At 35.9% G+C, this 22,969-nt stretch overlaps 1 protein-coding gene across 1 annotated transcript; it reads left to right on the top strand.

Annotated features, from left to right (window-relative positions):
• Window positions 1–1,003: 1,003 nt before the first annotated feature.
• On the top strand, window positions 1,004–22,213 carry LOC146135236 (zinc transporter ZIP12-like). Its single transcript, XM_083395717.1, has 14 exons — window positions 1,004–1,094; window positions 4,226–4,395; window positions 5,812–5,938; window positions 6,877–6,983; window positions 8,679–8,841; window positions 9,532–9,728; window positions 10,782–10,959; window positions 11,748–11,917; window positions 14,789–14,941; window positions 16,332–16,451; window positions 17,106–17,211; window positions 17,903–18,055; window positions 19,419–19,606; window positions 20,453–22,213. Exons 1-14 carry the CDS (start codon window positions 1,019–1,021, stop codon window positions 20,591–20,593), a joined length of 2,049 nt encoding a protein of 682 aa, XP_083251843.1. The 5' UTR covers window positions 1,004–1,018; the 3' UTR covers window positions 20,594–22,213.
• The last annotated feature ends 756 nt before the right edge of the window (window positions 22,214–22,969 follow it).

Here is a 22,969-nt window from a genome sequence, read left to right as displayed (position 1 = left end):
AACAAAGTTTACATCTCTTAAGGCACACCAGTTTAGGTATCACTGCTGTAACGCTTTTATGCCTTTAAGCCTATTTTCATGATCATTTCGATTTGTAATCAATATTAATGCGAAAAAGCGTGCTAAAGGCTAAAAAGGGAGCTTTGTAATCGTTAAATGCTGTTAAGATGGGAGGTTGCATTATTGTAAATGTTCACCAGTTAAGCCAACCAGCGTTCAACTGAAAACTTTGGCTTATGCAATGTTTGTCTAGTTTACGAACGTTGTTCAACATTTGTTTGCGCAAATTTTATGTATTTTTAAACTTTATCTTTTGGCAGTTTTTATTGATTGTTACCTAACCAGACGGCGCTAGCTTGAGATGCGCGACTTTCTCTCATAGAAAGAAACACTTTTTTCCGTCTGGGCGCACACGAGTTTCTTTCTATTTCACCCTCTCCTCTGGCTTCTTGCGTAAGAGGGAGCAGTATGAGCGAGGTTGCTCTGTTTGTCTCCCTAAAACGCGATTGTGTTGACGACCGCCGGCCGAAAAAATTTCTATTCTATATATATATAAAGAAGATTTGTTTTCGCCCATAGTTGCAGTTATACTGCCCTGAAGAAGATTGACCGAATAAGTATTTAAAACGTTGTCACTTTAATAAAATTTTGCCGGAGGAACTATTTTACAATAGGTTGACAAAACGTTAACAATTACAATTACTGGAGGAGCTGTTTTTTATTAATATTAATTAAATTGACCATTTTTTATTTACTTGTAACGCTTTGTAATAGGTGATGTTGTATGAAACTATTGTTTGGCTATTGATGTCTTTGAATCGGACAAATTAGTAAATAAATTCAATAATTTAAGGAGGCATCTAAATTGCATTGTGACTATGCTTTGTTTAAAATAAAGTTCTTTGACTTAACCTAACAATGGTTTAAATGTGATCAAAGCTAAATGTTTTTTTCATGAAACATTCTAAATGTTTTTTTCATGAAACATTTTTTCAGGAATAGACTTGAAAAAAAAAAAATGTTGCACTTATCTACGAAGCATTTGCTGCTCTGTTTTATTGTACTACTCTGCATTTCCAGGGGAATGTCAGTCGGTAAGTTACACCTTTCATATTACGTCGCCTTCCAATGTAAATACATGTAAAAAGCGGAACGCCTAAAAGAGATGGTACCGTAATAATGTCAAGTCAGCGACAAACCTGTACCCTCAGTTTTAATGGTTAAAAATGGTCGTTTAAAGGTTACATATGGGTCCGGGAAAATGTTATGTAATCGACGAGCAACCAACGCCAGTCGTAAAGAGGAAATCGAACGCGTTTTGAAATTGTGCAATATTGAACGATGTTTCGCTTGAGAAGACACGACCAATGGGAAACGAGGACAGGCGGGGTCAAATGACGTTGGTTGAATGGCGTGTTTGGGCAAACACACCAGAATTATTTGTCTGCGCTACCGGGATCCGGGTTAAAACCACCACAGCCAAGCCTGTCAAAGATTTTGTACAACCTCTATATTTAAAAAAATAAATTTTTTTAGTTAACGTTTATTTTTACTAAGTTGTTTCACATAACTTTTAACTTATCAGCTTTCAACATAAAAAAACACGTTTTTAATTCTTAAGACTGCCGTTTAAATATCATTGAATCAATCGAAAAGTGTTCACTTTAAATCATCTATTTAGGTTGTTTCGTTTACCACGACATCTCTGTGTTGAAAAGCGTTTGATAAAATATAGCTACCGGTCTTAGATATGTCAAATATATAGCGACCTTATCACCATGTTTGTTTTTCTATTAAGACGCACTAGTTGTTATATTATGAAGTAATTCGAGCAACGAAATTACTAGGGATCCAAATTGTTAACATCGGCAGAAAGCGTTGTTGAAAAATAAGCTTCGCAAAATAAGAATATCAAAGCCCATACAGAAGTATAGGCATCATTTTTTAACATTTTGAATAACTTTAAAGATAATAGTTGAAGGTTGTAGTTGAAAAAAGGATGAGTAATACTAAAAGCCAATACTGAAAAAAGTAACATTTTAAACGTTAATGAAGAAAGAGTTATTCGAGCGTTCAAACTTATACCTACTTCTGTATGGGCTTTCATATTTTTACTACGTCTTACCAAAACCTCAAACCATTGTTATTATACTCGAAAGGCTGGTTTGCTTTTAAGTAAAGGTCCACAGAAGTTGTTGACGCCGGTTAACCTCACTTAAACCTGCACGAACAGGGATTTACCCTTTTCTCCCAGTCGGTGTTCAAATCAATGGAAAAGCGCGATTTAGAAAGCGCTCTGCTGTTTGTAGGCGTGTTTTTGTTGTTGTCAAATTAGCTGTTTGCGATTTAAGGTTGCGATCCTGTTTACGTCCGTGAGTGGAAATTTTGTTTTTCAGGTTATTATCATATAAATGCGCGCTGCGGTTAAATGTTATTTTCTTCCCTTAATAAAATCGTAAATCATTATGCCGGTATTTTTGTAAATAGATATGCTGTTGGAATTAGCAGTTTCTGATTTGTTTCATACGATTTAACTTTGGCTTTGGAAACGCGGTTGTGTAGACGAGCTTTAAAAGTAATTAATTTCCTATGGTTGCCAACTTTTATAGAAAATTTGAGTTTTATATCCGTTATCTAAATATATCGCGAAAAAAACAATATCATAAAAATACATTTATAATATTTTCTTCTGCACAACCTTATCCATGTTGCCCTAATAAACCAACTAGTTTGTCAATGTTTGCAAGGTTCAATCATTACAGCGTGTAAGCCTAAGTCAAGAAATTCAGTTTGTGGCAATAAATGCAGTTGCTCCAAGGCACTCTAAAAAGAGAAGAAAAACCTCCTCTCGGGTCTAAACCAAGCAAAACTGCAAAGTGGCAAAAAAACTCTTGAAACTTAAACCATGCAAAAGCATTGGTGCGTTAACCGGTCGGCGATACGCGTGATTGCCCTCGACCCAACTCAATGAGGTTCTCGTTTTTTCCTCAACCCAGTTCACGCCGTTTTTTGTAACGCTGAGGGAAATTTAAATAAACCGCCGCGGTGCTTAAAAACAGCAGGCGACCTTTTAAGCATGAACAGCGATCTGAAGATGGCTTCACTGAGGAACTTCGCACTGGTAAATTCGACTTTTATTGACTTCAGTTATTCACTGAAGCGTTTACCAGCCCTTAGCACGCAACTGAGCCAAAAAAAAATTGGTGCCTCAATAGGTGTGTGTGTTTGGATGTTTAAGGTAAGCACCAAAGAAGGCTTGAGCTTGAAATTACATATGTTGGTATCATTTGAACGTTTCGAATATCTCTTTTTAACTCAAGGAGATATTCGTAACGTTCAAAATTCTTACTACGTCTAACTACAACCTTCAGCTTTATCTTAAGATTTATAAGAAACGTTCAAAATGCTATGTACTTTTGTATGGGCTTTGATATTGATTCTGCACTTAACTACAACCTCCATTATTATTAACTTGATTCATTCGAAACGTTTAAAAAAGGCTACCTACTAAAATTTTGTCAACATCAAATCAAAAAAAAAAAAGATATTCGTAACGTTCAAAATTCTTACTAGATCTAACTAACTACAACCTCCAACCATTATCTTAAGACTTATTTGAAACGTTAAAAATGCTATCTACTTCTATATGGGCTTTGATAAATTACTAAGTCTTACTACAACCTCCAAACAATATGCTTCAAAACTTGAAATTAATTGGTTAAGGCTCTCTGAAACAATGTGGTGTTGAAAGTTATAAAACAGTTTAACGATAAAAAATAGATTAACGATAAAAAAAAAAAATAAATATAAATTTCTGGCATAACAAATGTAAAAAACGCATAATATATGCCTATATATTATATGCCATTTGGGTCAACCCATACTTTTTACGATAAAATCAAAAAACAATTTATACACGATAACAATGTCGAAGTAATTGTTTTTTTAAATCCTAATCGCAAAGGGGTTAATTTATTACGATTAATCATGAAGCATTGAGATCATTATTGCTTAGAATAGCATTAACCCACTTTAGTTAATTAACAGTTTTTCACAATGGGTTACTCATAAATGATTACAAGAACTTTTGATGTATTAGAGTTGGGTTAATTTACAGTTGATCACCATGGGGTTACTCATAAATGATCAAGAGAACTTATGGTGTATTCCAGTGAGGTAAACTCCTTGTTTATTAACGCAAGTTTAATACGATATTTTATTTCAGATGTTGTCGGCCTGCAAGAAGACGATCACGATCATGATCATGATCACGAGGACAGCTTCACGCACCTCACGGAGCTGTTGGGCACCGAGGGTTTTGTGGATGAGACTAGTTACGTCACGCTCTCGAGCAAGTTGCAGGAGCGTTTCACTTGTGAGACCGAATGCGTTCACGTGAGTAGTGAGCCTCTTCGTGAGTTTTACATTACGTGCATATGAATAAGTTGTCATGGTCGGTTTTTATGAGTAAAAGGCTAAGCGTTTAATAATCATAACGAGTTAATGTTCGTCTAAAGTTTATACTTCTTTCATCGAATGCGGTCACGTGAGTACTGAGCTTTTCGTTAATTTTTCTTTTTTGTTCATATGAATACGTTGGTGATGCCAGGAGTCGTTTAATCGCCAACCTATTTTACCCTGAAAAATATTAACGAAAATAAAATTTACGAAGTTTTGCATAATTCACGCCAAATTATGACTGTTACCTGCAAAAGTCCCCCCAAAACTCATTTTTTATAATTGCCTTATTCTCGACTTCCATATATATGCTATTGATTGTAATCTTTTAGTTGAGTCCTAACAAGGTATTCTTAAAAGCCAAATTGTTGCCAATAAAAATTCTTTAAATTTCTTAACAGTATTTCTATCGCAAAACGTAATTATTGTTGTTTAGAAACTATAAAACATGTTTTATTGCGGTGCGTATTTTAATGTGCGTTTGCTAACTACAATTTTCATGGAGATAAAGCAACTATATGATTGACGATTAAAAAAAAAAAATGATATCTGTCACTTTGGCAAATACCTGAATACATCCCCTTCATGACCCGAAAAATACAAATAGATGCACATTCAGGGTCAGTTGAAGTATTACGTTTGGCGGTGGTTAAGTAAATGATTACAAAAGTCCTACTGTTTGCCAAAGTTAACCATAGTTTGTGTTATCCGAGGCTTAAAGGTCACAGAAGAGCCTTAGCAAACTATTTCGTCTTTGTTCAATTGGTAGCCAGCTGCTGACAATCTACTTTAACCTAGTGGATTGTAATTTCATTTTGTAACTTAACTTGTATTCCAATCAGTGTTGTATTGAAATGCACCCAAGTCCCTGTTTATAAATGACTTTACTTAAGTTATTGGGACAAATGATGTGAATTGAACTTAAGTCATTTTGTCAAATATATTGGGATTAGATTAGGTGTTTTTCATTCAAATCTATCTAAAAGTTTGCACATTAAACATTTTCACTGCTGTGTATTGCGTTTGTGTTATATTTAGGTGAATTGTTGCTCATGCTCGGACACATTTACCAATTTTCATGCTGTTTACTTTAATGTTAATTGATTGGCTTGGAGTTGACTTGCTCTTATGACTTCGACTGTTTTTAGGTATTTAAAAAAAAATGCTGGACTTGGACAGAAATTATTTTTCCAACTACTTGAGTGGGACTCAAATCATTTCAAAATTACTTGTTTCCAACACTGCTTCCAACAGTTCTAATTGCTTTGTAATTTTATATCACACAATCACCATTCCACTACCTAAGATTTGGTCGTTGCAATTTACTACATACCATCGCTTGTTATATTGCAGTGTATGGCACTTGATAACATTACCATGCTCGCCAATCTGACGAGGCCCTTTAATTTGCACGAGGACGAATTCGCGAGAACAGCCGAGATACTTTTCGACATTTTGATCACTGGACATTGCGACGAAAGTAAGTGTAAGATAAAAAAATATTTGGAAAGTTTGCAACGTAATGTACTTTTGGCCGAAAGAAAGGGGCCGAAGAGTGGCTACCTAGTCAGCTGACACCTGCTGTAAACAAAATCTCCAAATTGCAAAGGGGTGCCTTTCGATTCCAATGACAGAAAAAAAAAAAAAAACTTTCATGATAATTTGTTTGTCCGTACGGACCTCTGTGTACACATTAACGACATTTAGTCTTACTGAAATTTTAGGCAACTGTGCTGTTAGGAATTATTCGCCATGTCCCAGTTACTGATATATTTGCAAGGCCAGTCGGTCACGACATTCTGTTTAGCCTATTTTACATATATCCTTATGTGGAAACATTTGTCATCAAACCATAATTCGTGTCTCGCGATTTAAAAAAAAGCCGTTACGGTGTCAACATACTAAGCATAGCCTATTTCGTCATGCGGATGCGTCATTTATAAGAATTGGTGGTCAGTATAGTTCATGGAGGGCCTATTTTTACAACGTTGCTCTATTTCCCTACTTTCTTTTGACTGCCGGAAAACTCTCTCACGTCAAATATACGTAGTGACGTAATCAATTTTCTGCAAAACCTGATGACGCCAGCTATTTTGGTACAGCTTGGTTTTGGAAACACACTCCTTTTTTAAAGCATATCGAAATTCCACGCGCTTTCCGGCATATCAAAAATATGCAGGAAAAACAGTTTTTCTTCTTGATTCTCCTAAAAACTTTCGAAATTTGAAAAAAAAAAAATTTTTTAATTTTTTTAATTTTTCTACGGTTGAAATGAATCGAAATGGGTGAAATCTCCACATTAACAAAGCAATTACGAATTTTTGCCTTAGCAATTTATATGTTTTAATATATTGAGTGGACTTTTGCTGTATTGCTAATGGCTAAAACATTGACACACTAAACCCGATTCTTTTCCAGTTACTTCAGAATCTGCGGCGTCTTTTAACCTGACAACCGAAGCGGGAATCGAACTCACACTCTCAAGCTTGAAGCCGAAGTACGAACATGAACACAACACGACAAAGGTACGTCCTATACACGACAATCTAGCTTGCATGGTATGCCGTTATCTTGACGAAAGGCGTCTTGTATAACGTCAAAACGTCGATTGTTTATAACAAAACTGCTCGATGAGCAACACGCGGTTGTACATTATGCCTGGCAGCAATAGTTATTTCATGAACGGTGTACAAGTTGCATTTTAACATCGCTGTCTAGTATTATCATAGTTATTTAGGCATTAGTCCCCATTTAGATGTCTATGCGACCAAACGAAATTCATTTTAATCTATATGGTAAGTGTATGTTAGTGCTGGCTTTTTAGAATTTTGTAAAATCCAGCACATCAACAATGGTGTATAGGTTTCATTTTCTTATCTAGCGCTAATAGTTAGTTAGGCATTGGTCTCCCATTTTGAATGTCTAACAGACCAAACTAAACCAACTTTGATCTAAAGGTAGAGGTTTAAAATGATGTATTGAGCAAGCCCTAAAAACAAAGGGCCATATACGGAGTTACAGAGAAACGTCAACTAAATTAACGCTTATAATAACCTTAAACGGGTTGGCTGTTAGTCCGAAGTCGAAGCCTTAATCTTAGGGAACTTATGAAGGTGAAAGCAACTGGAAGAATGTTTTCAAATTATTTAACTTGATTTAGTTTTTTTGGCAAAATAACTTTTCTGTACCTGCGGTTTTGGTATTTTTAGTTGTATTGCTCATAATCAGGCGGGGTCGTGTAATTTTTATGACAAGCACTTGACTTGGCTTGCTCTGGGCTTGCTCATATTTTAACGTGACTGGAACTTGATATATTTTTAAATGACTTGACTGGGACTTCGTTTATTTAAAAATGACTTGTTTACAACGCTGAAAGTAGGCACTGTGCAATTCTATATATCATTGCTCCACGTAGCACCAACAACAGCATGAGCATGACTCACCCTTTGAAAATATATATCCTGCTTCGTATTTGTTTATTTTCGGTTTTGCGGACGTATTTACTTAAACGATAAGTTCAGTGTGGGCTTCTTCGCCTATTTTGCACTTATCCTGATTTCAAACTTGTGCCTATTCTTTCGCAAGACGTGACCTTTTTTCTATAGCCGAGAAACGCACACGAAATCTTTCCTGGAGTTTCCGGATTATTAGGGCGCCCGTGAAGTTCATTCACCGTTGGAAAGAACCTATAGGCACAATAGTCTTTTGCAAACACCCAAAGACTGAATAGTCGTTATGCGAGACACAACAAAAGACCATCTTGAAACCCAAGCTTTATCATGTCGAATATTTCACTTAACTAACTAAACATGCCCTAAACCTTTCGTAACCAGTGCCTCAATTTTCTGTTGTGACCAATTGTTAATATAATCGTTGTTTAAAACAGAATGGATTATGCTTCTGCTGCAATAGGTAACACAAGATAGCTAACAAACTTTGAGGCATAATCGTTCTAACTAACATCGGTTGGGCTAACGAGAAGCCAGGAATTACATTAGTCTTCTCTCAACGGGTTTTCCGATTTCCAATGCAAATGCGGGTTTTGTTATTAAGACTGTTTATCAAAACAGGTATAAAACATAAAATAATTTCTTAAAATTTTACATAAATATATATTTCGCCATATGACTATAGGTATCATCAGTTTCTTTACAAAATGCAAACATGCGCAAAATCAGGACTAGTTATTTCTTTTTTGTAAATTATCTGTATTTTTGCAGTGCTTCAACGCACATACACTGGCGGAAATAACTTCAGACGAACGCGTTTTTCAACTACACGCCAACTTTTTCGAGGGCCACTGCGTTTATCCGACCACAGACGAACTTCAAGAGTCCTTTTTTGATCATTTCGGAGTCGAAACGCAAGATGTCCCTAACTCAGGTTCGTTGCTTTGTTTGGAGCATAATGGTCGGAGGTTGTAGTTAGACGTAATAAAAAATTGAAACCCATACAGAAGCAAATATCATTGTGAACGTTGCTATTTTTGATGTAGTGAAACACGGTTTACTATTAAGACCAACCTCGATGAAAAAAAATTTTTTAATTGCCCAGAAAATTCGTTTATTTAAAAAAAAGTCCCTTCAGCCTTTTCAGTTTACCAAAGATTTTTAAAGAGTTGTCCTTCTTAATGCCTTGGGCCTAATTGGTTTAAAAATGCCAAATCGGAAACTTAAACTAAATTAAAAAACTCTGGAGCATATAATGGTTGTAGGTTGTAATAAGACAGTAAGAATATCAAAGCCCATACATATTTAGGTATCATTTTAACGTTGAAAATAAATAAAGAGTTATTCGAAACGTTCACAAAATGATACCTACTTCTGTACGAGCTTTGGTCTTATTAGAACCTCCAACCATTATGCTTAAAAGTTGTTTTAATTTACGTATAAGCCCATATACAGAACTACAGAAGTAGGTAGGGGTTTGATGTACAAAATAAATAAAGTGTTATTCGAAATGTATAAAATGTCACCTGTACGTCTGTATGGGGGTTGAAATTCTAACTACGTAATTCAAAACAAAATCTTGAAACCAAGTCAATACCTTTTAAGTAATATTGCTTTCTTGCAGCTTATCTTGCGATGCTCTCCGACCTGGGAATCGGGACAATGGCCAACGGAACCACTACGGAACCGGAAACTGGTCACGAAGGTCACGATCATAAGCGGCGCCGGCGTGACTTGGACCATGTGATCGTGAAGAGAGAAGACGATCACGATCACGATCATGATCACGATCACGAAGAGGAACACGGCGAGGAAACGATGGTAAGAATGAAACGATACAATTAATTTGCAAAACTTAAATTGATCTAAATCAGTACATCTCAACCTGTGGCTTGCGAAGCATTTCTAAATGTTACCGTTTTCTATTAGATCGGGAAATCATTGCATTATCATTTCGTAACATTTATGCAACAATATCACAAATACTTGACAATTAGATGTGTTTTTTCGCAATAACTATTTCAGTACGTACGCCAGTAGTAAAGATGTGGGTTTTATGTTAATTTATTCGTTTGGTCATACCTCATTGTGAGTCGCACGATGAACTTGCATTAAGATTATGAAGCACTGGTCAAAATAACATACGAGAAAATGTGGAGTACTTCAGCCTGAATAGTACGCGCTATATTTACAATAATTATTATAATGTAGATTTTATTACTTTACGACCATTAGCATCAAAACTTGAATTAAATTCCAGTGTGAAGTATCTATAGGAACAAAACTTCTGGTATGCGGAAATCGACAAAAATTGAAACCTTTAAATTACAAAATATGAAATGAATTTCATGTACACGCTTGCCTAAACAAAGTGAAATAGCTGAATAAACTACACATGGCACACCTAAAAAAACTCGAGGTCGACAACTTGAAAAGCGATGCTCGAACTGCAGTACTGCCTCTTAACTTCTGGGTCTGAACAAATTTTGGCGCCTTATTCTTAAAATACGAATAATCAATTTAAATGCTGCTGGATGCCATGTCGCGTTTATTTACTCGTTAATTCCTGCTTTGCAAAATGCATAGGTGGCCATCAATCAACATACAAGACAACGATGAACATAAATCCTCGTCCTAATCAATGTTAATAAATCTCATTAAACGTAATACGGCCATGTACAACGCGATGCTTGACCTGTAGTTACAGCCTCTTGACACCTTGCCATTCTAAACACTGTTGACGGCCATTAGAGAACAACAATAATTACCAGACAAGTTAAATCAAATTAAAGAAACTTATTAAAAGCAACGAGGCCGACGATTCATAGGGCGATTGTCGAACTGCAGTTTAACGCCTTGCCATTTCAAACACAGTGCTACAGCGGCGCTCAGCTTAAAGAGCTGTACGGTCTGGAAGGCAACCTCACACGTGATCAGGTGATGCAGATGTGCCCCGGGTTTCTACAGCAAATTGTTTGTGGATCTTGTAAACCGCCTGCAGCCAACACATCAACTCCTGTCGCATCAGACCCGACTTATACCTCTGCGCAAAGTAAGCGTGTTTTTGCTTTGGGAAATGAAATTGTATCCTTGTGCGCTTTAGTAACTGTTGCAATTCAGCAAAGCGTTTTTGTAAATAATTTGAATAACACGTAGTGAGAATATCAAAGCCCATACAGAAGTAACATATGTTGCAAATGAATAAAGAGTTATTCTAAACGTTCAAAATGCTACCTATCTTTTATGAGCTTTAATATTCTTACCTTTTACTAAAAGTGTATTTCGTTATATCGGTATAGCAGTGTTTAGCAAAAAAATATTAAAATGATACATTGCACTTCAACAAATATCGTCATGTGGCAAAAGTTTTTTCGACACTAATTTTGGCAGTTTAGAAATTCTAAATTGTTTTTTAAACAATCTATTACGTTTTAAAATACCCGTATTCCCAACTGAAACAAAAAAAAAACTCAACTAGTGTTAAGTTAATGTCTAGGCCAATGGGTTCTCAATGTAGCTTCGAGGGCTCATGCAACATCTTTAAAATGCATTGACTATTAAATTATATCGGGCGAAGCATATTCTTTTCAATGCATTTTAATGATTTTATTAAACAAATTACTGAAAAATCCGCTTGTGTATAGAGTACGGTCACCGAACAATAGTTTCATGATTTAAGGGAAAAGGCATGTTTGTATTTGGGGAATGGTGTGTTTTTAATAATAAAAACTACCTATTGTTCTTTTGCAGAATACGTTTACGGAACAATAGCTTCATGATTTCTGTTAGGGAAAAGGCATGTTTGTACGTTAACGACAAATCCCTATTGTTCTTTTACAGAGTACGGTTACGGAACAGCGTCGGTTGCTCTGATCAGTCTCCTCGCTTTTGTGGGCATCCTATTTTTCCCGGTCCTATCCTCAGTGGGATTCAAGCTGGTCATGCAGTTCTTCATCGCTCTGGGTGTCGGAACACTCTCAGGAGATTCAATCCTTCACATTATTCCGGAGGTAAGCGCTTTAATTCAGCCATCAAATCCCTTTCCTACTGTTTTGTTATTTATCTTTCGAGTTGTGGGCATGTTAGATGCCACGATCATATGCTTTCAAATGGTCACTCGCGCTTTAATACAGCTAAATAGCTTTCTAACGTTTTGCCATATATTGTTCGAGTTATGGATATGTTGTTTGGTGCGATCCCTGCTATGGAAGTGATCCCTTATTTGGGTCATTTATGTAGTAATATACCATACTAAAGCCTATTAAGGAGTTGTGGCACGGCTAACCGTGTTGTAATGGACTACAGTTAATACCCATTCTATGTGTGATGTATGTGTAGCTGAATGTGCATGTTTTCTTGGCGAGTGTATCGTTGCAGATCTGCAGATGCTTTAATGCAAGGGTCTCAAACTCAAATTGCTCTGAGGGCCAAATGAGGACATGCAAAATGCCCAAGGGCCGCAATTTACAATGAAATGTCAACCAACAAGAACAAAATAAAAGATAAACATAAGTAGGCTGATGATTTAGGCTAGTTTTTTGTTTGTTCTGGCTACTTTACTGGCAGCGTTTTTCATGGACAAGGACCTCGATATTGGGCTTCAACTTGTCAGCAGAAACCAATCTTAGAGTTGCTTGCAGATGTGGACTGCTTAATATTGGCCAAGAAACCTCTTTGTTTGCAAAATGCTGGTTTTAGTTGTCTCTGTCTCTTACTTTGCCCTGGTAAGCATCATATTTATCGCGGTGCATTGTTTCGAAGTGCCGACACATGTTTTACTGTACTCCTTCACCACAGTTATTTTTTGCTGGCAAATAAGGCAATGACTAGTATCTCTGACCGCGGTGACAAAATATAACTCCTCCTACTTTTATCTTAAAAAACTTTGTTTTCGTCTGTGATTTTACTCATTTTCGAAGCAGAAGACAAGGTTAATTTAGCTTTTAAAACTATAGTAAATTCAATACTAGGCTAGCCTATACTTCGACAATCAATTTGAACATTATGACCATTTTGACTAACATTTGACCGGCGCAATTTCCAACGTTATTGTGACAACTTTACATATGTGAATAGGCAATGTGACGTAATAGCAGATCTTTCACCGCATAATGTTAACGTTTAATGGAGAGATGGTGAAGTTTGATGATTAGTTTCAGTTTTTTGGGTCATTTTTAGAGGGAATTTTAACTTTTCAAAACTGAAAAAAGATATGTGGCACTTGAGTATTGTCAAATACTTGAAAATCCAAAATTTCGACACGGGCCGCACAAAATGTTCTCGCGGGCCGCATGCGGCCCGCGGGCCGCGTGTTTGAGACCCTTGCTTTAATGCAACCAAATAGCTTTCCAACTTTTTGTCATTTATCGTTCAAACGATGGGCTCGTGGGTTGATTCTTACTATATTGAGCGCTTTACAGCTTCACACCTTTCCAACATTTGTAATTTATAGTTTGAGTTGTGGGCACGTTGTTTGATGCGATCCTTGCTATGGAAGTGGTCCTTTGTTTAATAATTATGAGCATTTTTATAGATATACCATACTAAACCTATTTAGCAGTTGTGACAAGGATAACCGTGAGCGCTTTGCAGCTTGACAACTTTCGAATTTTGTGCCGGGCCAAGTACTTTTAAAACAGACTCGTATATGTTGTTCGTGTTTGTGTTAAGTTATTACTGAGTAGTTTTTCTACAATTAAAACCAAGATAAACTTTACAAATATATGTCAACTTTTGACAGTTCCAATATTCTTCATCAGAAATATTTGGTTAATCTTTGTTCCCTTGTATATCAACGGATAAATGTGGAAGTGAACTTCAACTGATAACCATTCTATGTGGGTTTTATGTGTATCTGATTGTGCATGTTATCGATTGCATCGCTGTAGATTTGCAGAGGAGCTTAAAATATATTTTCCACTTTTTTGAATTATCGTTCGAATTGTGAGATCGTTGTTTGATGCGATCCCTGCTCTGGAAGTGGTCCTTTGTTTGAGATGAACATTTTTATATTAGATACTAAAGTCGAGTTAGAATATTCGCTGGTAAGTTGTGGTACGGCTAACCGTAAGCTTTGCAGCTTGGACTGAAGTCCTGGGCCAAGTACTTTTTTAACAGACTAGTTTATGTTGTTTGTGTTTGTGTTAGGTCACTACCGAGTGGTTTCTTTGCAATTCAAACTACGATGAACTTTGCAAAGATATGTCAACTTTAGACAGTTTTAATATCCTACTTTAATAACATTTGTCTTGTTCCCTTGTATATCAAAGAACAAATGAACTTCAACTATCAATCAATATACTTCTCACATAGAATATGATGTATGACGCTGAGTGATCTCGGCGAATGCATTGTTGTACATCTGCAGGCGCTAAATAGAAATGCAAGCGCCAAATAAAAATGTTAGCCAAATACTTTTTCAACTTGATAATAAATTGCAAAGCCAACTTTTTCAACTGTTTTGTCAATTTTCGAGTTGTGGGCTCGTTGTTTGATGCGATCCCTGATATCGAAATGGTCCCTTGGCTGAGTTACACACTTTTATATATGTTAAGCCATTTTTGTCATTTATTATGGGTACGTTGTTTGATGCGATCCCTGCTATGGAATTGGTCCTTTGCTGAAGTTCAAATTTTTTTTTATTTAGTATTGCACACTAAAGTATATTTATGTAAATAATATGCTGGTAAGTTGTGACACGGTAAACCGTTCTAGTAGACATTTCAAAAACCTTCAGTAGTTTCTTCAATGGGGAAACTATTTTGCTGTTCTTGTGGTAAGACAACGAACAATGGCAAAATTTTCAAATTAACGGACTCGCCCAAGTTTTAGACCGAAACAATCGCGCAAAGTGAGTGAATACAAGTGTTTTGATTCGTCAGATCGTGGGACTTCACAATCACGAGGCGGGAGCGGCTCACGATCATGAGAATGAGGACAAAAGTTACGTTTGGAAGCTACTGGTGGTTGTGGCTGGCATCTGGATGCTATTTATCTTCGAGAACGCCATCAAGGTCTTCGTCAACAGCCGCAAGGTAAAACCTCTATTGCAAACTTTTGCACTTTAAAAATAATCAATAAGGCGTAATTAGAATATCAAAGCCCATACAGAAGTAGGTATCATTTTGGACCTTCCGAATAACTCTTTATTCATTTTCAACATCTAATTCTGTATGGGCTTTGATATTCTTAATACGTCTTACTATAACCTTAAACCATTATGCTCATAAATTAATAAGGCCTTTTGAGTTTTTGCGACTAAAATGGCAAATGATGAAATTAAATTTGCCTTGTTTATTTATAGACTTTACAATACCATTAGAGGAATTTTTACTTTAATTGAGACCATTATCCGGATTGCAAAGTTGAACATCCTTAGTTGGTTAAGGTTAATATATTAATACGGCAACAGACCAAGCTAAAAGTATTGTTTTATTTCTTAGTTTTATGTTTGAAAAATAGTTTAGCTTTATTCCATTCAAAGTATTTTTTATTTACCGTTCAATGCCCCTTAAATTGAAACTTGCAAGTAATCACGTTGCGGAAAAAATTTCTCAAATTAGTCTTACTTTAGGAAGCACGATTATGAAAGTTGGCACGAATCTAAAACTTTCCTTGAAAAGGGCGATATAATTTAAATTAGTTTTGATGACGTTGGTTATGGAAAGCCCCACATCAGCCGAACGCAACACTCAATATAATAAACACCAGTGATTTTGGCCTTGTTTGGTCTTTCATCGATTTTGACGTGCAATCGTTCCGTTCTTTATTTTAAAGACTTATTATTATTCGTCGAAACGCGTTATGCGCAAAATTTGGTTTTGTATTTTGCTTGGACCTTATGTATCTGATTTTTACGTATCGTATTTTACGAACCATAAGGCGCAATTTAAATCCTTTTTTCCCTCATAAATTGATCGTGCGCCTTATAAGCCGGTGCACCAATAGTATGGATTAAGTACAGTGATGCTTTATTGCCTACACTCAAAACCAGTACTGATGGACGTAAAAGAGGAGCGCGGAGAAAAAGTGGGAGGAGTAGGAGAAAGAGCGAAGCGGTTTACCACGCGGCTGGTCTCGGCTTTTTGTGGAGGCCTCAGCTTGTTGCGGATGCCTGGGCGATTTGGATAAATTGATCATGCGCCTTATGTATAAACAAAAATTTAATCAAAGCAATTTATTGACAGTGCGCCTTATAATCGGGTGCGCCTTATGGTCCGTAAAATACGGTAATTTTACTTTCAACATTCTTTTATTACGCCTACTGTAATAACGCCACAAATTACGCCATTAACCTTGAGTTAACCTTCTGTGCATTCTATTGGCAAAAACATGTTTCATAAAATGTACTTGTTTAACGTTCAACACGTTTAATCTAAATTCGATTTTGGTCGATGTCCGTTTAAAATTATCATTTTTTTGCAGAAGAGACAGGTTCTCAAACACGACAACCTGAAGAGCATGGATGAACGTGTGACCAAGTTTTCCGACGTCAGCGAAAATGGAGATGCCCCGAAAACCAATGGGGAAGCCACAGTTTCCAAGGTTCATTGATTTCGTTTAATGTGCCGAGAATCATTTGCCATTTGTATGTTTTAACGCAGGGGTTCCCAAGCTTTTAACGATCTCGTACCACTTGGACGCTCTGCAGCGTCACGCGTACCACTTCGAACCCTATTTTTAGCTTACAACTAGCATTATTCAACGCTATTTGTAGCTTAAGGCTTAAGCTCTAAAACAGTAGTTGATATCTATCAAGAGCAATTATTTGACATAATTAACGCCCGCTGTCCCACAGCGTTGTACGCTTTACAAAGCACTGTGCTCCTTGTTGACAATTGACATGGCCTGTATTTTAAAGATCGCACTGTTTCGAAACTACAGGAATAGTTACGCAGCAATAAGAATGGGCTTCGGGGAGTTTTTTTTTATGTTTAGAAAACAAAGTGTAAAGTTGTGAAAAACGGTAGCTACTCGCGTACCACATGAAAACCTTTTACCATTAGTGGTACGCGAACCACAGGTTGGGAACCCCTGTTTTAAAGCAATTGGGGAAGCATGACAGAAATTGCAATGCTTACTCAGCAAATACATCGTAATATAGAGATAATAATGTACAAAGGTTTTTAACATGTTTTTTTGCATACTTCTGTCTAGGCTTTGATATTCTTAATACGTTTTTCCTTTCAATATGGTTAGATTGAAAACGGGGTGACCGATAAGAATCCAGAAAAGCTTTCACACATCCACCACGATCATCACGTGATTGACTGGGGAACAGACAAAGATCACAAGATTTTCTTTGGTGAGTTTTTAAGTTGAATTGTAAGTTTTTAAGATTTGGGCGGCATCACATACCTGGAGTATGTGTATTGCGAAATGCTTACCAAAGTTTTTAAATAAATTTATTTTGTCTTAGCGCATTCGAAAATCTTTCGAACTACGAGAATATTGGGTCTTCTTTGTTTAAGTTCAATTATTTTATTTGGAAAACTTAAAGTTACAAGAATATTGTGCAGTCACTGATGCAGACGTGTGTTCTCTGTTTGTCCTCATTGTTGCTTTATCTGTGTTAAATGAAGTACTTCCTTAACTCATCCAAAGAGAAATATACTGAGTTCACCAGGAATTTCAGAGCTATGAGTTAAAATGCTTGCATTAGCCTTCGGGTAGATCTAATAGTGTTTTGTGTTTTAGTATTCGCATTTGGACATCTTTAATGCGTTTGAGTTTTTAAATACTTGTATTATCTTTTTAGCATAGCTTACAGTTCTGAGTTATTCAGTACTCATATTGCTAACCTAAGAGTTTAAACTTTAGTGTGTATACATATTGGCATTCCTAATCGTTTGAGATTTTAGAATAGTAGTTTTGGCGTTTTGACACCTATATTGAATCTAGGTTGCTCAGAATTCGCAGGTTTTTTTGTTTACATAAATAAGAAAGTGATGCTAGTTGACACGTCAACTTAAATCAAAACTCTCATTTTTCTATAGGTTTGAACACGGTGTGCATAATGGTTTTATTCGGCGACATATTGCACAACTTTGGGGATGGGATCGCCATTGGAGCAGCTTTCAGTTCGTCATGGGTTCAGGGAATTGGAACTTCGCTTGCTATCTTCTGCCACGAGCTGCCACACGAATTCGGTAAGCCATATACAGTCTCTAATTTTCATATCTAAAGCTATGGTTCTCTTGCTTCTCTACATGTAGTTTACTTGTCATTGGTAGTGGTATGCAATGACTTCTCGGGGTTATAATGCGTTTGCAAACTATTAGGAAAGTAAGATTTGCGACCGTGACAAGTTAATGTTTCTTTGACGACAAGTTAAATGTTTCTTTCAAAGCTACCTGTAATGTATAAATTTGTTGCTCGGTCAGCGATGTAAGAATATTTTTGCAATGCTTGTTGATCACATTGTCGTGAGAACATCAAGTGTGTCTTCTAGAAATAGGTGCTTTGTGATCAAACAATTTAACTTTGGACGCACAAAACCGCTTTCGCTTGTTGATGTTTTTTCAAAGCGTAAGAACTAAATATAATTCAGACTTGCCCTCTAGTTTTTAACCACTTGCCTGCTTGTTAGTTTTGTCTTTCGTAGCCATATTTTGGCGACAAAAAAAATACTGACCAAGACGTATTTTTGTAAATGACACATACAGTAAAGACGACCAATGTCGAATTAGAATAATCGTAAAAAACAATGATTTTCTTGTAGAAAAAGTTATGCAACACATCTTTGACCAATTTTCTTAACAATATTGTTTAGGTGCGGTAAACGCCATTTATACGCAAATACAAATTCAAAATATATATTTCTTGTGAAATACCTACCGACATACAACGCAATAACTGGTGATTGTATTTAGCGAAAGTTATCAATAATTTGACGTGGAGTTCCGGTATGGCCGGAGGTCGTGAGTTCGAACGTCACCACAGGCTAGTTTTACGAACAGGAGGCAGAAATTAACGGTGTCATGGTTGTTTCTCGACTTGCCCCCCTCTGAGCCTGTGTAGCTCTGTTGGTAGAGCGACGGCCCCTGAATGGCCGGAGGTCGTGAGTTCGAACCTCACCATAGGATAGATATTGTTCTAGCCCGCCTTGCACAAATATCCTTAATTAATCGAATGATTCGGTAAGTCTGCAATGGCTTTAAGTGGACGATAGTAAGCCGTAATCGTTTGTCAAAAAGCAGCTTCAGAAGGGCTAGATCACAGTTGTTGAACACACGATTATTGGCATTTTTACATGTTTGTTTTTCTACAGAATGTCTTATAGGCGTAATATATATTTCTGAAAGACTTTAAGAAATGATTTTATGTTTTATCTGTTTTAATAAATAAAAACGCTCAAGATCTTTCGATACGAAGACAAGAATCTTTCTTTTACATTTTATTGTCCTCGGTATATCCTTACTTTTTTAAGTGTTTCAGCTTGTTGAACACACATGTGTGTGTGTCTTTCATTGAATAATTTCACGCTATTGCTAACTCCGTGTTTCTCGACAGGCGACTTCGCAATCTATATGAGAAACGACCTCACAAAGTGGAAAGCCCTTCTACTTAACTTCTTGGCTGCTTGCTGTGCCTTCATCGGTCTCTATATTGGAGTTGCCCTCTCGTCTGACAGTGATATTCGTACTTGGCTGCTTGCAATTGTGGCTGGAATGTTCCTCTACATAGCACTTGTCAATGTGGTGAGTTTTTAGATTTGGACTATTTGACAATATAAAAAGAGATCACCGGCATAAACTTGTAGGTTAGTCTGCCGAAAAAATGTGCACTGTAAATGATACGACTTTTCCGACCATTTTCCTGTATATATTTTTCTTGTAACTTCTGTTTGTTGTTTCGTGAAATGTAAAGCTCTTTTTAAGCTTTTGTAATAATTGTAATAACAAGATTCAAAAGCGTTGTTTCAGTATTGTGTCCAGCAATCGATAATAATGCCTTAAAAATGAGCTTGAACTCCAAGAGTTCTAACAAAATTAATAAAGATAAAGACCGATAATAAAAATGGCGCAATGATTAAACTTTTCATCGAAATTGTTTGAAAAATGGCTACATAATCCTAAGAAAAATAAACTAGCAAGAAAAAAATGTATTTCATTGGGATCTTAATTTTTCTTCTGAAAAGAAAGAAATAAGAACAAATATTTTTTTGAAAAGATTGCTTGGCATTTTGTAGATACTAACCGGTCTTAATGCGTTACCGAACCTACACAGCAGTGCGCAACATTCCATTTTTAATCTCCTATTAATAAGAATAGCAAAGACCATACAGAAGTAGGTAACATTTTGAACGTTTCGAACAACTCTTTACTGTTTTACACGATACGTGAGTATCCTGATGAAGACGTTCTGTATAGCACGTCAAAACGTCGATCTATTGTATATACTGCTGGAAGAGCAACACTTCATTATAACTCTTTATTCGTTTTTTAACATATTTGTAGCTTCTTCTGTTTGGGTTTTGATATTCTTAGTACGTCTTACTACAACCTCCAACCATTATGCTTTAAAAATATCCTCTTAATTTCCAGCTTCACGAAATGGTGGATGATGATTCACACTTTCCCGTGCTCCAATTTTTCCTGCAGAACTTCGGAATGGTGCTTGGATGGGCGATCATGCTCGTGCTGTCACTCTACGAGGACCAGCTAGTGGACAGTATCCGGGGATAATAGACCCCGCCAGAGAGCGCTATATGTGATATAAGTTAACGCACACTTCGTGGTCGTTAAGAGCGGCTACCAAGGATTTCGTGCACTATAGCATTGGCTGTTGATACGGGTTTAATTTGTAGTTTTCGTTTTCCATTGTTTCCTGTGAGTTTTTTAACTCTAATTTAAGCAACTTTTCTACATACGTTTTTATATCGTGTGCTATTTTTCATTGGTCCGGTTTTTGTTCCTAATGAAGACTGTTTCTTGTTTGATTTTTGTTTCCTGTGACCTTATATATAATAATGTTAAACCAATTCGGAGAATCTTTTAATAAAAAAGTAACTTTGGCGTTTAATGTGCTTCTTTTACGAGTTAACCAATAATAATTGTGGTCACACCTATTTACCTTAAGTTTATCAACGAAAATGCGCTAAAGATTAAGCATAGTTTTACTAATGCTTTCCGTCGAATTATATTTGTCTATATAATCTTTTGGATATTTGTTACTTAAGTAATATGTTTAGGTCACCATTGCGCCCAGAGTGCCCTTTTTATTATTTTGATCGCTGTGTACTTGAGTTTTTAATTAAGCATTTACTGAACTTGATAATAAATTGCAAAGCCAAAAAGGATCGAGCTAGTATCGAAACGTCTTAATCAAGATGCTGTCGATCTACTCGACCTTTTTGGCTTTGCAATTTATTATCAAGCTACATTACAGATCCGTGCATAGTGTACCCAAGTATTTACTAAACTAATTTCGCTAATTGACCCTATATCTTACTGGAAGCGGCTAATGTCCACAGGTTTAATTACAGTCACTGGGTTTTGGGCGTTATAGCGAAATTTTAAGTCGAAAGCTTACAAAAATTAAATACTTGTGGATATTTTTTTACCCTCGACTATGAACATTCATCCATTTGTTTAGTGTACCTTTTAAATACAATTATTTTTATTACCAACATACTTAATAATCTATTGGTTTTGTTAATTTTTTGCCACTAATTTAAATTATAATTTATTAACAAAAATATACTACTCGTGTTCGTCGTGTCTATTTTTGTTATAATTTTTATTCACATCTTTATTTACTCCCCTTATTTAAAAAACCTTCACAAAAAAATCAAGATAATGTGCCTTTATTATTATTAACTGTATTTCCTTCTTTTCGACTTTAATTAATTTTTCTAATCAAGCTTTTGTCAAAAAGCGCCACCATTTTAATTGTGTCTTAATTCTCTTTTTCTTTTGTTTATATACTTTCGCGTTCAATGCATCTTTTTAATGTTTTACTCTTTTCATTTTCATTGTGTTGTTTTTGGCGACACCGAAAAAATGGCCTTTATATCTACAACAAAACTCGCATTGCTCTTGTGTTGGCCAATTCGAGTTTCACTGAATAGGTCGAAATATTACGTGATTTCAAAAACGTCAAAAACAATTATGATTGTAGGTGTATGACCGGAACAAAGTTAGAGCAAACATGATTTTTTCAAGCCTATTTTGATATGACCAAATTTATTTGTTTGACCTAGAAAATTGAAGCACGATACCCCACCTTACGGCCTTACCCATCATTAGGCACCACTCATATACCTAATTTTTGCTTTTAAATAAATGTATTTATCTAATTTTAATTTTGGAATGTCACGGTACCATATTAAGCATCAGCATCAATATTTTCTCTTTCGTTGCAACTTTAACGTATCTCATTTGGACTTGAATTCGATTTCTTTCTTTTCACCAAATTGTGTGTTTGCTTGTAAAGTTTTACAGCTGCCTGTTTAGGCCAAATATATTCAACCATGAACGTTGAAACTGGAAACTTTGCATTTTTCGCGTATTACCAATCTTGTATTGGGTCTCTTTTGATGATTCGAACGCTTAAAAATCAATTGAAAAACGGTGAATACATTTCGGGTATCGCTCAGTATAAGGCATGGTAAACATATGTGCACTTATTGTGAAACCAATTCGACATTTCAATTTCAAAACACTTAATGTTTTAGTTACTTGATTTTCCATTGTAATAAGCACGCCTGTATTTGTTTCTTATATGATCGCCAAATAATATCATGTGCCAAATCGTCTAACAACAAGAGTCAATTTGTAATTATTGTAGAGCAGATATTTTAAAAGGAGAAACAGAGTTGGAAACATCGTATCGCCGAAGCAAAGTTTCTCTGTGTTGTTTACCGAATTATCGTGGCAGCCATTAAACCCAATTTTTGTAGAAAGCAAATGCTATAAATAGCACCCACTAGATCAAGATCCAAAAATGTAATGAGAATTTTAATATAGACCTACATAAATATAAAATATACATAATACATAAATATAATACACATAAATTAAGTTACATAGATGTATACGAGTAAAAACGGCTTCCAAAAA

The sequence above is a fragment of the Ascidiella aspersa genome, chromosome 8, assembly GCF_963924565.1.
Source record: "Ascidiella aspersa chromosome 8, kaAscAspe10.2, whole genome shotgun sequence".
Classification (NCBI taxonomy): Eukaryota; Metazoa; Chordata; class Ascidiacea; order Phlebobranchia; family Ascidiidae; genus Ascidiella; species Ascidiella aspersa.
Note: the sequence above shows the minus strand (reverse complement) of the source record. Positions and strands in the feature narration are given on the sequence as shown.

Coding starts and splice junctions, on each gene's coding strand:
- LOC146135236 (XM_083395717.1), top strand. CDS start 1,019: ATGTTGCACTTATCTACGAAGCATTTGCTGCTCTGTTTTATTGTACTA. Junction 8,842..9,531: donor GCAAGATGTCCCTAACTCAG/GTTCGTTGCTTT, acceptor GCTTTCTTGCAG/CTTATCTTGCGATGCTCTCC. Junction 19,607..20,452: donor ACATAGCACTTGTCAATGTG/GTGAGTTTTTAG, acceptor CTTAATTTCCAG/CTTCACGAAATGGTGGATGA.